Source organism: Podarcis raffonei, chromosome 5 (genome assembly GCF_027172205.1).
Source record: "Podarcis raffonei isolate rPodRaf1 chromosome 5, rPodRaf1.pri, whole genome shotgun sequence".
NCBI lineage: Eukaryota > Metazoa > Chordata > Lepidosauria > Squamata > Lacertidae > Podarcis > Podarcis raffonei.
Window position 1 is genome coordinate 35,587,696 of NC_070606.1, and position 17,989 is coordinate 35,605,684.

The 17,989-nt window shown below is 39.8% G+C and overlaps 1 protein-coding gene across 5 annotated transcripts in view; it reads right to left on the reverse strand.

The window, feature by feature from the left end:
• Window positions 1-307: 307 nt before the first annotated feature.
• The window catches only part of PRKG1 (protein kinase cGMP-dependent 1), a 583,893-nt gene continuing 566,211 nt past the window's right edge, over window positions 308-17,989 (reverse strand). For 2 of the 5 annotated variants that reach the window (XM_053388611.1, XM_053388609.1), the window contains exons 11-18: window positions 14,487-14,626; window positions 13,210-13,299; window positions 10,655-10,796; window positions 9,061-9,224; window positions 6,955-7,077; window positions 6,365-6,427; window positions 5,249-5,315; window positions 308-1,913 (exon numbers count right to left, since the gene is read on the reverse strand). In XM_053388611.1, the coding sequence (XP_053244586.1) occupies window positions 1,815-1,913; window positions 5,249-5,315; window positions 6,365-6,427; window positions 6,955-7,077; window positions 9,061-9,224; window positions 10,655-10,796; window positions 13,210-13,299; window positions 14,487-14,626 (888 nt within the window). In that variant the 3' untranslated portion in view covers window positions 308-1,814. The other 3 variants (XM_053388607.1, XM_053388606.1, XM_053388608.1) reach the window with 2 other exon arrangements.

Below are 17,989 nucleotides of genomic sequence, written 5' to 3' on the forward strand. Positions count from 1 at the left end.
TGTAAGTACAAAAAAGATGGAAGCTAGGAGAAACACGGATTTTTTTTAAAAAAAGAGGGTTAAGTTAACTCATAAAGAGCAAAACTGGAGATGAAAATTGCTTTTTTGGATTCAGGTTATTGTGAGACTGCAGTGGTGTTACGTTGACGGAAATGAACAAGGGGATAGATGTGTTTATCTTCAGTGGCATTTCATATTATGTGATGGCATCTTAAAAGTGGGTTGTAGGGGTTGTTTTTTATTGAACTAATAAAAACTCTGTTGTATACGTAAGGCTGCATTAGGAGTGAGATTACTTCATCTAAAGGTGCAAGTATATTGGAAGTAAACGTTTCCTGGTAGATGTCTTCACCGAGATTGCTATCATTATTCTATGTTTTTATAATCTATTACTGTCAAAAGAGTGACACATATATGTTAGAAAGCTCAAGCCTAGTAAGTATGATTCACCCAAACTGGAACATTTTAAACTCTCATTAATTTCCGTATGCACTCAACTCTCCCTTTGAAATGAATAGGATTTTGAAGTGGCCCATTTCAGCTGCACACATTTCAGCTCCATGCTTTTTAGACTGATTGATATAACTTGTGGTTGTATTACGTTTCACGAGGAGAGTGGAATTATTTAATGTTTGCAATAAACAATCAAAATACAGCTAGAAAACAGTGGGTCTAAAGATTTGGCAAAAAGCAAAACAAATGATGGTAATGCTATATGAAGGAGCAGCAAAAACGCGTGTGTGTGACTATTATTTTGAGATTTTAGTTGACAGTCACATTCCGTGCTACATATTTTCCTGAAAAATGATTGTGGATGTTTGGTTATTTCATGGATTAAAAAATGTACATAGCACCTATATAGTATGCAGTGAGTCTTGCATTTTCCCTCCTTGGGCTCTAAAAGGTAAATGTTATTTTAAGTTCAGTGTAAATTCCTATTGGACCAGTTGGCTGCTATCATTTCCTTTCTAGGACCTTTTGATAAGCACATTTGTCTTTGTTTATAATATAGTTATTATATATATATATAATATGTAAAATGAGTAGTTTTATGAATAATCTTCTACATGCTCTTATGTAGCTGTACCAACAAAATTAAATGTTAGATATACCTTGTTCTCAGATACGTGTGAGAACCGACCGACCCATACTTGCTTTAACAGTTCAATAAAAACTGTAGCAGTTGTGCTTTTGTTATCAGTTTGGGAGGGGAAAAGCACATCAGAAATTAAATATGGAAAAGGGTAACATTCATTCTTGTCATGAATACTGCTCAAAAAGAAAGACAACCTATATAGCACTGCTTTGACATGAACTCCAAGACCAATAGCTTTGTGGTCCTCATTGGTTTAATACGTTGGCCCGCTTTAAGAGGCCCAACACACTCCTTTTGCTTTTTTGGGAGTACCCCAAATCCCACACTGTAGATTCTACAGTACTTAACATTTCAGAACAGAATTAGCAATACAGATATTGCAGCTAGAATTATGTGCATCTTATTCTATCAACTTTCAAATTACGACTGGAGCGAGTTCATTACAGTGATAGAAAACACATTTAATTACTGGTGAAAAAGGCTTTGCTTCAGGACCACCATGTCAACTGCTATGTTAAGTTCAAACAGAAAACATGTGAAGAGCACTATTGTCATCTAAGCAAGAAGTCCTAATGCCACTGTAGTGTTACTGTAGCAGCATCAATCAAGGCATCATGGTGACCCCGAGCACTAATCCTTCCCAATTCCTTCAGGTCTGCTGGCAGCCATGTCTCAGGAAGCTGTCTTCAGCAAGGCAGAAGCAGGTAAGAGAAATACATTAAAAGTCTATGTCCCATCCTGAGTTGTCATCAGGTGGTGGTTCATCGTTGTCCTCAGGGAAGCTATCAAAATTGCTTGTATCTGTTGGAGATGCAACCTGTCCAGTGGGGAGAAAAACAGACTTTGTACTGTTGATGATGATGATTTATGCCCAGGCTGGAATCATTAGACAGTTTTCCGATTTCAAAACTATAGCTTCATGCTTGCCAGTGAGAATTCCAAAGAACAGCTTTGGAAAGCACAATATTTCAGATACTAGAGTTTCCATTTACAGTACTGCCATGAGATGTTTTGTTTGTTTAAATTTTCTGAACAAGCATGTCATGGGTTTTGCATTTCTGGTTATATAGTTTGCGATCTGACTAATGTAAATGTTTTTTTACTGGCTGTTGATGGTCACTTGGATGAGAAATTTATCTGCAGCAATGGGATCTGTGATGAATGCTTGGAAAGGAGGCATGGGGGGTGGGGCTGGGGCCATGGGCACAGTTTTTTTGGGGGGCATACTTCTTATGATGCCCTGCCAGCCTGACAGTACGTCATGAGCTGTTGTGTCCTTTTCACAGTGCCCCCATAGCTGGAGGGTGCTATGAGAAGGACACAAGAGTTCACAGTGCCTGCAAGCCTGGCACTATTTTGCACCCTGCCCTGCTGCGTCCTTCTCAGCTGCTCTCAAACTGGAGGGTGGCTTGAGAAGAATGCAATAGGCATGCACTTTGCCTGACTTGCACCACTTTTGTAAGTCTTGCAAAGCAGTGCTGGGTTTTGCATAGGTGATATGAGTGAGCCCCTCGAAGCAGGACTGGGCTTCCCACTGTGCAGTTGCGAAGGTGGCACAGCACAGCCCTGTTTAGCTCCATTGGGCGCCCACAATGAATGCTCTGTCACTGTCTTGGAATATTTTGCATGAGAAACAGCAGTTCAGGAGCATTCAGCAGTTTGGAAAAGTCATAAAATGACATGAGAGAAATGTGCTGAGTGGGTCAGGGTACAAAGGGAGACTTTGTAAAACCTTCTCAGCCATGAAACTTACTGGGTGACCTTGGGCCACTCACCATCTCTCAGCCTAACCTACCTCACAGGTTTGTTCTGAGAATAAAGTGGAGAGGGGGAGAACCATGGCCACCACCTTGAGGTCCTTGGAGGAAAGGTGGGGCACAAATGTAGCAATAATCATCATACAAATTCTAGAAGGTACAGATAAAAATAGTACATGCTTTGTTTAACTAAATCTTGAAAAGAATTGATTTGTTTATTGAATTATATACAAATGGCTGTTGCAGTAGAAAAACAAGAACCAGTACAATGGCCAGAATAAACACAACGCTAGTAGAACAGACATAATTAGAAACGGTTGGGCCCAAATAGCGATGGTTAAGCATAGGGCACCACAGATACAAAAATATATGTTTGTAGTATAAACATGAAAGCCAGTGATACAGTGGGCTAGTTTGCATGACACAGTAAGCCAGACTATGACTCCATGAATGCTGCAGCCAAGGTTTCTTCTTGATTACAGCTCAAAATTAGTGAGGAGCCTGCTAAACCACAAATCCCAGTTTGGACAACTTGGGAAGCCAAACCTTGACTTAGCTCCTCTCCAGGAGACCACACATTTGTGTGTTAAAAACTAGTTATAAAGCTTACAAATTCATAAAGCTATATATGCATCCTTTATATTTCTCATAATTCCTTTTTCTATAGGGTCAAGGGGGGGGGGAAGCCCCTGACCACAGCAGAAGTTGGTGGTGAAGGAAATGTTATTTTATCCATATAAATATATTTTGAAAAGAAACAACAGGTGACAGTGTTAAATTTGGAAACATGGAGAGAAGGAAAGAGAGTTTTGAGTTGGCTGAAGGCAAAGCATCTTGGGGTGATGGAGGAGCTCTCTCTCTCTCTAGGGATGCATACAGCATAATGGAATTTCTAGGTTTCAAGACTGCCTGCTTGTCTCCACTTAGGTTCTGCTTGGATATTTGGAAATAAAGCAAATAGTACAAAGACACCTTAAGTCTCCAGTGCTCGCTCATCCAAAGGAAACTAAACTCGGAAGCGCTGCCCCTGGAACTTCTGATTGCTTGGGTAAGTGGGGAGAAGGTAACAGTCGGTACCTAAAGATAGAGGGGAACCCACTATTTTCAGAAAACTAAGCTTCATGACTCCTAAATAAATTTCAAGGTTTTGTACATTTAAAAGTGATAAATTCATTCATAATTTGCCACTTTAATTTGTGATTTACTATTTGTTTTAGGGATTTTCAAAATTGATGGATTGTTTTTCAATATATCACATGAGTTGCAGATGGGGGAAGCTTCAGTTTTCACAGTGAATTCTTAAAACCAGAAAAGTGAAATTTTAAAGTATAGTTCACTGTATGACTCAAAATCAAAAATTCACTTTCATTCAGACATTGGAAAAATACAATTTGGTTAAGTCATGAAGCTCATGCTTTCAGGATATACATTGCTTAGCTATATAATATGGGGAAAGGGTTGCTGAGGATCTGAGAATATTTGTTATCTAAATTAAAATATATAAAATTAGATTGTATCCAAAGAAAAACGCTAAAACAACCAGAGCTTTCACCATTCCTCCTTTTGGAACGGTCTGTGGGCTTAAAAGGTGAATGTTTGCAAGTATATAGTGACTACGGAGAGCTTTCTCCCATTGCTTCATTCCCTGCTGCTACAGTACCGAAACCTGGAGGTACATCCATGAAGTTTGGAGCTCTGGTACAGAAACAGCTGTGCTTCTGTTCAGTCACTTATAAACTACTGTGTTTGGAGGAATCTTTTGTATGACTGATGGAAGGGAAGTGATTACAACAAAGAAGAGGTACCAAAAAGCAAACTATTTTGGACTACTGTACTTTTTTTTGGGGGGGGGGAGTGTGCCGTCAGCTTTGACTCTGTTTTACTTTGACTTAGTCCCTGTTTTATCATTTGGACTAGCATGGAGTTAGTACAGCAGTTGCAGGTGGTAGAGATATGCCTGACAGCAGAAGCACAGCCTTTAGCACTGGTATAGAATTGCAGGAACTTGGCAATTGGGAAGGAAAGAAAGGGCATGTTGGAGAGACAGGAGGAAGGAGTAAAGGCGAAGCACAAGAGACCTAAAGCAAACTGGCTAGGAAAGAAGAACTAGCAGCTTTACTGCAATTAAAAGGAAAACAATATGTCTCTGGAAATACATCTCAGCCCAGGACTCCACATATGTGCACAAGCTCTGATGCATCAACGTCAGGGAAAACTCTGCACTCTTAATGCATGCCCCTGACAACAGCATCAGTGAGAAACATGCTTATATAGATAAGCTCCAGTATAGCTGGAGCCCCACAGGGCTTTCAACCAAAGCTGTTTGTTATTGTAGCAGTTTCTCTGTTCCAATCTAGCATGTATGAACAAATAACAGAATAAATGGTATACTCACACTTGGTATTATAGGAGGTGTCAATGTACCTTTTCTTAAACCTTCCCAGTTAAAGCCTTCAAACCACCTAAAAACAAGGAAATGAATAAGGCAAGGAGCAGGATTTGCAGCCCCCCTAAGTCTCCTGAGGGTCTACAACTGTATGGGATATGGCATAGAGTGTGGCAGTTGGTAGGGGGAGTGGTGAAAACGGGGTGCCTCATTGTGCACCACCCACAACCACTTATGCTAGTGAAAAGTCACACTGCATATAGCACTATAGGAACAAGAATGGCATTTCTCTATACATGGTAAATGTCAAACAAAATGGGACTTATATATATACAGAAAGCATGATGTTTGGCACTTCATTATGATATGTTGAGTGGGAACTATTCCTGCATTGGTATTTTTTAAAAATATATAAATTATGTTCTTTGAAGATACTGTCAGTTAAAAACCACCAATATATTAACCAACGTTCCAGGCATTTGTTTCAATGCAAATAGCTCACAGAGCCAATGGCACCCAGTTTTAGGAGCTATAAAGCTCAAGTCCATTGAATTCCCATCAGTGGGAATACAGTGGTGCCTCGCAAGAAATACAGTGGTGCCTCGCAAGACGAAAAGAATCCGTTCTGCGAGTCTCTTCGTCTAGCGCTTTTTTCGTCTTGCGAAGCAAGCCCATTGACGGATTAGCGGCTTTTAGCGGCTTAGAAAAAGGGTGGGGGGAGGAAAAAAACCCACAGGAACTCGCAAGACATTTTCGTCTTGCAAAGCAAGCCCATAGGAAATTCGTTTTGCGAAGCACCTCCAAAACGGAAAACTCTTTCGTCTAGCGAGTTTTCGTCTTGCGAGGCATTCGTCTTGCGGGGCACCACTGTATTGGTTGCACCCCAAAAGCCTAGAGGTGGTTTAAATTCAAAACAAATGCCTCATAATAAGCAATGAACTTGTTTCAAGCTTCAAACTAAAAGAAAGCCTAAACACTGCGTATATACTTCTCCTGTTGCCCTTGCTTCTGTCAGAATTTTCTCCCTCCGTTTAGTACTGGGGCAGGACTGTTGCTTCTTATACCATCTGGAAAATGTCCTATGAACTGATGGTAATAACTTTTCAGCATCTGAAACATACGTACTTGTGCTTTTGAATATCCTTGACACCGTTTTTTAAGTTCCCTAGTCTTTCTGATGGGTTGTCCCTGTAAGAAAAAGAAAAAATAACACCCCAGCACACAACAGAGTGGAACGAAAAAGCTAGGAGGTAATTCCATTCTCTACTATCCTTTATTTATTTAAACATTCTCTATCCCACTGTTGTTCTCAACAGCATGCAAGGGAGCTAACAATCAAAACAGTGGACTGTCTACTCCAAGTATGACTCTAAGGCTGTAATCTCAACCATGTCTATTTTACACCCAGGCCTTTGGCACCCGAGATGTGTTTTCAAGACCCACCCTATTATCGTGAATGTAGTATGCTTTATAACTGCCTTTAATTTGGAACATTAGGTTGTTGAAATCCACCCTTTGACCTGCTGGTGAAGGGCAGGTAAAAGAATTGATAACAACAACAACATCTATTCAGAAGTAATCAGGACCAACCCGAATACCAAAACATGCACAAAAATTCTATAGAATACAAGCAGCATCAAAACAGCAAGAACTTGTGGTGCTAATTCACATTCCCTTCTTGACAAAACTACTAATGCAATCTACAAAGTGTTTACCTGCATAGTTTTTTAGTTAGGTTAGCAGCATTTTTGGCAATCTTCTTTGGAAATTCAATCATGTCAATCCCCCTTAGTATGATGTTATATGTTTTCATGGGGTCTGGGCCTGAGAATGGTGGACTAAAGAAAAGAAAAGAAAAACCCAAAGTTAAAAATCTGTTTTAATATGTCGTCAAATGTTGTAAGATAAGGCAATAAAAATCTGTTAAACTCCTGAAAGCTTTCATTATATAGCAGTTACGTTCAAGCTGATTTTAGTGCTGTTACTAGATGCTATACCATCTACGGTATCTTTCCCCATTGTGGTGCCCTGCAGTTGTTTTAGACTACTACTCAATGGCTGGGGTTTATGGAAGCCGTAGTCCAAAACATCTGGAGGGCATCAGGTTGGGAAACAATGATGTGTAGGCCCTTAAAACCAGCAATACCCATGTTACCAGCAGCAAATACATATTAAGTTCTGCCACTTTAAACACAGGGAAACACACATTTTAATGTGATATGCCTATTTATTTAAACTATGACAGAATGCAGAATTTTTGTGTTTCTTTGGTGTAAGGTAATACAGCTCTTGTCATCATTCCTTCTGAGTTGTAAATCTATAAACTGATGAACCTATTTCTATATATCTGGCAAATAACTGTGCCTTTTTACAAGAGCAGGTACTACGATAATGCTGAATTCATATAATTTTGCATGCTATATATATGGGATGAGATTTCAGTTGAAAATCTTGCTTTTTCGCAACGTGAGAATACTTTTCCAGTTCTACATGGATTTATTAAACCAATATAGGCATCATGTTGGGAAAATCTGAGAATTATGGTCTGAAGAAGTGCATCATTCTAGGAACAGTCAAAGGTACTTTAAAATGCATATATTTGACCCTGATTTTATCACACAACAATTCTGAAAACTCTCCTGTAGGGGAGAGATAGAAAAGGGGTTGGTTCAGAATTTCTATGTGCTTATAGTTCATGGATACAAAAAGGAAAGGATAGGGTGCCTTAATGACTCCCCAACTAAGTGAAATATTGTCTTACACAGCAATGTTTCCTTTAACCTTTACACTCCACTAACACAACAGTTTAGCTGAATAATAGCTTTTGGTGTTCTTTAAAAAATGCCACTAACCATGGCCAAAACATATTTTGGAGGACAATATTTTTCCAGCATTTTTTGTGAATTGTAGCTTGCTAATGCTAAAATGAGGACCTAGACCATAGCATCATGAAATTGTTTTGTCCTGCGTGAGTTAAAACTGAATAACTTTTTGTGACTATTCTATTGTTTCTAGACAACGTGATGATTTGTCCGCTTACCAAATTACATAGTATTCTGAAGTTGCAATATCTAGAAATTACGCAAGGTGTGCTATTGTTACTAGAAATGGTTTCAGTACCACATCTTAGCATTCAAAGTGCGTTACAGGAATCCATTGTCCCTTTAAAGCTGGCATCCCCAAACTCGGACCTCCAGATGTTTTGGGACTACAACTCCCACCATCCCTAGCTAACAGGACCAGTGGTCAGGGATGATGGGAGTTGTAGTCCCAAAATAGCTGGAGGGCCGAGTTTGGGGATACCTGCTTAAAAGGCTAAGCTGTGGTGCTCCAGATGTTCTTGGACTCCAACTCCCACAATCCCTGACCATGCTTCTGGAAGGCCACAGGTTAGCCACCCACTGTTAAATCATTCCTGACAGATGCTTATGCTGCCTCTATTAGAAATGTAAAAACAGACCTGTTTTACATGTGTTTGCTGTACAAAAAACAACAACAAACGGCTGCCAGAAGAACAAGGAATGGAAACCAAGAGATTTAAATTTGTAACTCTGCACCTCAGTTGTCCAAGCTTTCCCCTTCTGCTGTCTGTTCCATACGTTTTATTTGCTAGAATTCTGACTGTGAACCAGGGCAAAATAATAATGAGCAGCCTCAACAATAAGTTTGTAGTCCTTTTTTTTGGGGGGGGGGGGAGAGGGCATAATCATTGCATATGCAAGCTCTGAACCTCTAGTGCTCCTAATCAAAGTGACAAAGGCAGAAATATTCTCTAATTTGCTGATCTATTTTTATCAGTAGCTCCAATTCAATGCCCATACCTGCCAGTCAAGAGTTCATACATTAAGATTCCCAGTGACCAGTAGTCTGCTGAAATGTCGTGACCTTTGTTCAGGATGATCTCTGGGGCTACATATTCTGGAGTTCCACAAAAAGTCCATGTTTTCTTTCCAAATCCTATTTTTTTTGCAAAGCCAAAATCAACCTGTGAAAGAAAGTTCACACACCCATCAAGAAAGAAAAAAATAAAGAGCAATTATGCAGACACAAAGGCTTGAGGAGATGCTCATGCTTTGCTTAGAATAAACCAGTTCAGAAAGAAATCTTTCATGGGAATATACTCAGAGTGAGAATGTTGATTGCCATATAGGGCTGTCACAGAAAGCAGAAGTACAGGAAGCTATGTAGGAACATCTTTCAGACTTAAGATTTGTACAAAAACAAAATAAATGAGTTCATAACACTTGTTTAAGACTTCACGTTTTACAGATGGTCAATAATTTGATCTGTCCACCGTCAGCCATCATAACTGGCTATTTTATGTAGGAGCTAACCATATGCAGGCAACTCCCGTTTTGCTCGCATTCAAAAAGTGTGCAACCCTGCAGGCATGGGCCATTTCCGAATTGGGAAGAGGGTGGGGTGGGGGGCGGGCTTATGCACACTCTACCAACACACGCAATGACCCAGAACGTAACCCCCATGCAAAGCAGGGGTTGCCTGTAAATAAATAACGTAGAGCAGTGTTAAACAGGTTCAGCTGTCCCTAGTTTTAAAATGATTCTATTGGGGTTAAGTTACAAGAGAGTAGATTTTGTCTCAACATTAGAATAAGCTTCTTAATGGCACTAATGGCCTAGATGGGTGGTGAGCTCTCACTGTAGGTCTTCAAGCAGAGGCTGAGCAGCCATCTGTTAGGAACACTTTAGTTCTGGATTTCTTGCATCAAGCAGGGGTTGGGCAATGAGCCCCCTCCTCCAGCTCTGTGATTCTGTGTGGTTTGTACTTGAACACTTCATGGTTTATAGCATAAAAGGAAAGGCACTCCTATCAGCCTTAACGATTGTCCCACCTGCAGCCATGATGATCTCTTTCAAGAACAGCATGTAATAAGTCAGGCATGTATGAGGCCTAATTATTTTTCTATCGATAATAGTGTAGCACAGCACACAAAAACTAGGGGATTGAAATAATGGACTATTCGCAGAAATAACAAAGGTATTGTTTGAAAAAGAGCCGTTACAGATTCAGTGTTTCTTTGGATGAAATGTTGGGGAAGATGTCAAGCTCTTTATCTAGTACTGGAATCATGTGGTATGAACAATAAATTTCTGAGCATAATGCCACAAAGGCTATTTAAAACCAACTGTGAACTTCAACTTCTGCTCATCTAAGATTCGGAAACAGTGAGATTAATTTGTTTTCATTAGTCTTTTTTACAAACTGATTTGTCCTGGCAGTACAGAGCTGAGTACTGCTGTTCAGCCAGAAGCACTATTTTATGGCTGTTATAAACCCATTGGAGAAGGCATTTTATTATAATGGCGAAGGAGACAGACCCTTAACTACAATGCAGTGAGCATCTCAATGTAATATTTTATTGCTATTTGGAAGAAAAACATCATGAGTACTCACCAGTTTGGCATAACCTCGGTGATCTAAAATGAGGTTTTCTGGCTTGAGGTCCCTATAAATGATTCCTTTGGAATGCAGATAGGCAAAAGCTTCTACCACACATGCAGTATAAAATCTGGTTGTAGAATCTTCAAATGAACCTCTGCAACCAGGGATATGGGGTGTGGGAAGTGAGAGGAGAAAGACTGAGAGATCAACAGTGCTTTACAATTTATGTTTCACATGAATATATTTGTATTTAAAACGTTTCATATGCATTGTTTCTGTAACAAACACATCTGTTTGGGGGTTTTTTAATCTCCATGTTGGAGATAATGAAATACAGTAGCAACTTACCTTAAGGCCACTTGCCACCATGGGCTCCTTCAGGAGGAAGGGCAGGATATAAATTGACATCATCTCATGACAAAGGTTAAAATTGAATTTAGGGTGCCCTGGTTCATAGCTCAATGTCTTAGCTATTACACAACACCAGCTCCAGTGTACGAATAAGCAGAGAGGCAAATCGTATCATTTTAAGGACTCTCTCCTCTGATATAAACTTAAACCAGTCAACTTAGCTCATCTCCTGATGCCCAGTGCTGTATCCTCCTACCATCTGACATACAGTGAGACAGGGCTCTCCTAGTGCTACTGATATAGAAGTGTGCTGCAGGTGCTGGAGGGTTTGGATGTGAAAAGGAGCAAAGAGGCATCCCTTCCCTTCTATACCTGCTAGTTGAGCAGGTACTGGGTACTGGGGCCTCTTGGGGATTTTGAGGATGAATCTGACCCTGTTAATGGTCCTCGTTATGACACAGTGGATGCTGCAGTATAATCTGACTAGTATAATCTTCAGAATAAACCTAGATATCCCCCCAGTTTTGTTTGGATGGAGAAGGGGGAAATTGCTGAGCCTGGTTGCTGAGCTTGGTTACAAGTCATACTAGAGAAGGCTTCACCAGTCGCTGATCTCTCACAAACCACCCTAATCACTCATAAGCCACTTTGTCCATTTTCCTTAGAAACCTAACTCCTAGGTGACAAATGCCCCCCCTTACCCTGTAGGGAAGGATCAAAATAGCAGGGACTGGCCAGTTAGAACCACAGAGCATGTCTGATTTGGGACGCAAAGAACCTAGAAGCTCCATCATTATGAAGGTAGGCATCAGATTAGTTTGGGTCTGCACTCTAAGAAAGGTTTGCTTTTGCATGGCTGAAAAGTACTTTGGGGGACATTGCAGTGACTTGTGTAACTACATACAGGGTTTTAAGTGTGGAGTAATTGCTTTGATCTCCACTGGCAGCAGTAAACCTTACAAACCGAGAAAGCATCGTTCAACCATTTTTAGCATGTAATGCATATAAAAACAACCTAAAGGACTTGTGGTGTCAGGAAAGCATATTTCATATATTAATGACTTGACTGCAGCAGCCCCACTGGCTGCCAGAAAAACACTACTGTGAAACAGCTGTAAGGTTATCATGGAATCATATTTCTTTGCTTGTTTGCTTAGTTGTTGAAGGCTTATGATTTTTTAAAAGCCACAAATATCTTCCTCACATGCTGCACTAAAAATAAAAATAAAAGTATTCGAGTGGGAACAAAGACAGGTATCGATACCACAATATTCTCACGAGCATACCGCAAGGTTGAAAATAATTGGTATATATTACAGTCAGCTGTCAAACATTGTATTTCAGGAATTGGAAATATTAGATCTTAAATTCTTTAATAATACTCCAAACTGTTTATTAGCAAGCTGTTTGCAGTATGCCCCCCACACCCCGTTAATAGAAAAAAAGTCTGCAGGTACAAACTTGTTTTCAACAACTATTCTACTCTTACATTCCCCACAAATACTTTAAAGAGAGCACTTTAAACCCTGGGCTGAAGCTTAGAAAGTGTTTCAAAAATCCAATCATTTACGAGCCATTTAAATATTGTACCAAGCATTTCCCCCCCAATATAAATTCAGCTTCTACCTTGAATTTCAATGTAAGCTGAGTTTCAATCATAGGTTAACATTTCTATTTCTGCCTTATAACTGGTCAGGAAATTACCTTTAAATCTACTGAAACTTTTTCTATTTCCAGAGGTGAATGCTGTTTTGATGCCATAATGTTTCAGTTACTAAGTAATATTAATGGATGGTCTGAGGAAAAGCAAAAGATAAACCCTTTTCAAAGCTAGATGGCAGTATATACCATGACTATCAGAGAAAAAGAGTTACAAGGATTTCAAAGGGTTTTTAAAAATAAGTAAATAAACAAACAAACCCCAGCACCTTGCAATTTGAATGTGTTTGTGTGTGTGGTTTTTGGTTTTGTTTTTTTTACTAAAGGTTAGGAATTTACTACTGAATTTTTTTTGAAGGACAAAAGAAAAGTAACTTTTGGTAAATAATTATTATACCCTTCCTCCCTTTGTTGTGCTATTATGTTAATGCTGCTGGTTCCTAACTTTCTCCCTATTATCAGTAGTTTATTCTCACTAGTTCTTAATTCAGAGTGACCATTCAGTATGCTGGAAGAATTTCATTTCCTATCCAAAGGAATGATGCAGTTTCCCTTACCTGTCCCTGAGAATTGTCCAAAGCTCTCCACCTAAACAGGCTTCCATCAACATATATAAATATTTGCTGTCCTTGAACGTCCTGTATAGCCTATTCGAGAGGGAGAAGAAAACTTGTAATTTTATGTTGTGAACTGCCCTGAGATCTACAGATATGGAGGGCGGTGTTAAACAAATGTAATTATTAAGAATAATAACACTAGGATTTGAACATTTTAATCAATATAATCTATGTATTATTATAATCTAGGGGGTAGAAGGAAGTACTGATCTCCAGAGAGTTTAGGGATGATATTTTTGATACTTTGGAACTATAATGCTATGCCCATTTGCTTGGATGTCACTCACTGAACTCAGTGGGGCTCGCTTCTAAGTCAACATGCATATGATTGCACTTAGTCAATAGATGCATCCAGCAACATTGTATGTAGGGCACCCTATACAGGCAGAGAGGCACCTGGCTGCAGAAGTTAACATTCCAACTCATTGAAAGTGATGGGGGCAGCAATGGGGCTTAAAGCTTAGCATGCTTGTCTTTTCCCCCCATCTTATGTTGAGTCCACTTGGAAGAAAAACGTCTTGTATACTAATAAAATGCATATATATATATTCCTGTATTTTGATCTCTTCTGTTATTTTGGAAGTTTTATATTGCGCTAGGTTTTACCTTCAAATACACTACAGATACAGACTACACTGCAACTCTCACATAAATCGTACATAAAGATAGAATAAAAGATAATTCACACACTATGCACACATGCACAAGCACAGCTTGCTCCACCCCTTCCTCCCTCTCTTGGTAAGGTTGTCAAAACTGCCAGCGAAGAAGGGATGGAAGGAGTGTTCCCGTCCCCTGTTTGAATGTTCTCCCGTGCTTTTGAAGTCTCCTTGAAAGGGTTTGAGATTGGATTATCAAGGTATTGGTATAAATCAAAGCTGTGCGTCACAATTCCTGCACTGCATTTGATGCCTCAGGGCATTTGAATGTCAGCTATAATGTTTAGAACACATAAGGAATAATCCATGTTTAATCAAACACTGCAAGTGGGGTTGAAAAGCACGTTCCATCTGCACACATAGGAACACACCCTTATGGTAGGTCAGATCAGTATCACCAGCATTGCCTGGCATCAGCTCTGCAGGATTTCAGACAGGTCTCTCGAAGCCCTACCTGGAGACAGTGGGATGGGACCTTCTGCATGCAAAACAAATGCTCTAACGCTGAGATACAACCTTCAACCAGTAAGGATTTATCAAGTGAAACCACAATAGTACCTCACAATAAAATCTGAGTGAGCCCCTTGCATGATCTGCTTCTCTGAGCGGATGTGCTCCTGCTGTCTTGTGTCCACTATGTGGCGTTTCTTTAGTATCTTCATTGCAAACGTTTTTGATTCATCGCTTTTCAACTGGACCTTAAGGGTGGGGGGAAAGAAAATGGCAGATTGGAATCAGGGCACATAATGACTCCTCAAGTAGCTAAAACGCTGAACTTTGAACTACAAGTGAAGATAAAAGTTAATACCGTTGATATATTTTAACATCTGGACCCTATCAAGTTTCTAAAAGTGCAAACACAAAACAGGTGGCCATATACATACATATATATCTATATATCTACATAAGAATAGTTGGTCTCAAACTGTTGAAAGGACTTGCAAACTTCCCTTTCCAGCATGCTCACCAACTCTGCATCCTGCCTCCTCGCATCATGTATTCTTCAGTTACAGAGCCTTTTGCAGTGAACCACATGCTAGCATTGATTTCAATTCAGAAATTCATCAGTTCCAACAAAACAGATGAGCTTCTCTGATATATGTGCACATCAAACTGATATTAAAAACATGTTTACCAAACAAAAAACAAACCCTATAATCCCTATTATCCACATCAGCTGCAGTTCTCATGTCATCTTCAAGGTCATCATACAGTAATCAGATCAAGAGGCTACCAGAGGATGGACTCCTGTGGATTTTCTGTGCAGGAATGGCTGCAGCTGGCTGACCAGCCAAAGTGGGCCAGACACACTTCAAGCAAATGAGGTCACCCAGTCCACATTTGGGCCTAGAAATACCTCCAAGTGTAACGTCTTCTAGAGTATGTCATCTGCCTAATACCTGGAGCTGAGAACCACAAACCCACAACTGTATCTTGTCAGAATCCAGCTTATTAGCCCTTATCCTGCTCACTTGATTCAGATGGCTAGAAATAGATACCGATGGCACCACACTCTGAATCCCCTGATTACCACTCCCACTGGCTTGAGGTATTCCACAGCTTAATTGCCATTGAGCAGAGCAAAAGTCACCCAGTGCCACCTTCCGGAAGTAACCCTGCAGTTAGGAATAGAGCCACCATATCACCATGCCTCCACCCTGCAGAGCCCATCTAGTAACATACAGTGGTCAATTGAACTGAACACTACTGAGAAATCTGGGAGTATCACACTCTCCTTGTCTATCTCCAAAAGAATGCCTAAAGCTGTCTAACCATCTCTCTTGATCACCTTGCCCAGGTCACAAATGGTCAGGCCCACTAATTATAATATGATTGCCAGAGTGCATACAAACACAACTTTAAACAGGCCCCAATTACTACATTTCCCCCTCCTTTGGGGCAAAACCACATTTGCAATCCATTAAACAGACATACTTTGGAGAAATTTGCTTATTCAGTTCTCTAACATTTGCTTTCTCACATACTTCTGGTGGCTCTCCCCTTTTTAAAAAAACCCCACCAAAAACACTATTACTCATTTTAGATGTTTGTTCATCATGATAGTTTTAGAAGAAGAAGAAGAAGAAGAAGAAGAATGAAAAAGTTGAAAATTGCTCCATGGATTAATTGGGCAATGGCGGCAATCAAAGGTAGATTTGTGATGAGGCAGTTCCCATCCAATCACCTTTCTGCACAATCTCTTTCTACTAACTGGAGGAACACATTTTCTTAAACTTAATCCTGGAAAGGAAACTGTTCACCTGAACACAATTCAGTGCATACACTTCCATAGCAACTTCACTGCTCAAGTAATATCCATTTGCATGCAGCTCCAGACCAAAAGCTGATTTGTTTAACAACCCTGTGCTCTGGGATGACTTGATATCACCAGTCTGCAGTGGATGAGGAAAACACTCTTTCATTCTCAATTTCTTTGCAGTCCCTAAAAGACAATTTGATCGCTTAAAAAGGCTTTCTGCCTGGATTCTTCTTTTGAATTCAATTGACATTTTCTCCAATAGGAGTAAACGAGCAATTTAGCAGTTTGGTTTCAAGAGCTAGGATGAGATACATGTGAAAATGTCTCACATGTATGGTTGGTTGGTGTGTGTGTATGTGTGTGTGTGTGACAGAGAGAGAGAGGGGGGGAGAGAGGAGGGAGGGCTTCATTTTACAATAGACCAATTAAGGCCACCAAAAGTATCCTACAACCAATGGCTTGACAGCTAAACTAATAATCCTAAAAAGAAAAGAAAAATGGCAGGTCATCTATAATTCAGGTGTAATAGAAAAGAATGCTAAAATTGAGACATTAACTTTTAAGAAGTTTCCCATTTATTTCAGTGGGAGAGTTAAACCAAAGTGTTTTTAAAAGGCTTCTAAGTGAACCTCTTTTTAACATTTGAAAAGCACATAAGCTAGGAATGAAATACCTGTGGGGTTCCTAGGGCCTTCCTCAACATTAAAATGAGTTGGACAGCTCACGCAGAGAGCCATATGTACTATGGAGCTGCTGGATTGAAGTGGTAGTTTCAGAAGTTGACTTGGGACAGAAAAGGTATGTATGGATTGATTGAATGAATGAATGTAATGAAGGTGCTTACGAACCATAGAATCACAGAATCATAGAGTTGGAAGAGACCACAAGGGCCATCGAGTCCAACCCCCTGCCAAGCAGGAAACACCATCAGAGCACTCCTGACATATGGTTGTCAAGCCTCTGCTTAAAGACCTCCAAAGAAGGAGACTCCACCACACTCCTTGGCAGCAAATTCCACTGTCGAACAGCTCTTACTGTCAGGAAGTTCTTCCTAATGTTTAGGTGGAATCTTCTTTCTTGTTCTTAAAAAGTTCCACCTGTGTTTGTCCTATGGCATGATAAGGCTTTTACCATGAATGTCTGCTTGTGTATCAGTGTGCCGAACATCACAGCTGAACATTCAACAGCAGTTCAGAGCTGGCAGAGTGAGGGATAGCAGAATTAGGACACATTCCTAGACACCCTTCCATGCCCCCCTTTCTGCTTGAGGAAAGAGGCTACTAGGTCATTCCCCAATTGACTTGATTCTTCACCATAATACAACTGGCAAATTATTGCTCTGGAAACCATTCAGAGAACTACAAATATTCATTATAAATACAAAGTACAGATGGACTGTGAGGGATGCTTATATGGGGTTCCAAAATACACACAGCCTGATAAAAACAAACACAATTCAAATTAGGTGGGTAATGCTTATTTTTTAAAAAATATATATGTTTTTATAGGGTTTGTCAGTGATTTTCTGTTTATGTATTGGTTGGTTGTCGCAGAACTATTCAGCTATAAAAATAAATGACAAAAGAAAACAAATCCTATTTGTAATGCCTGCATTACTAGCCTGGATGGCGTACTTGCTTTTGTTTGAAATTATTCATGTTGGCAGCTGTTTTCTTTTTATTGAATGCATAATTTTGAGAGGAGCCTGGGCAATTTGGCAATGCTAAATGGATTGTGCAGTAAATGCAGTACTAATTTTTAAAGCTTTGTAGACATAACACACAAAATAGAGGATAAATGC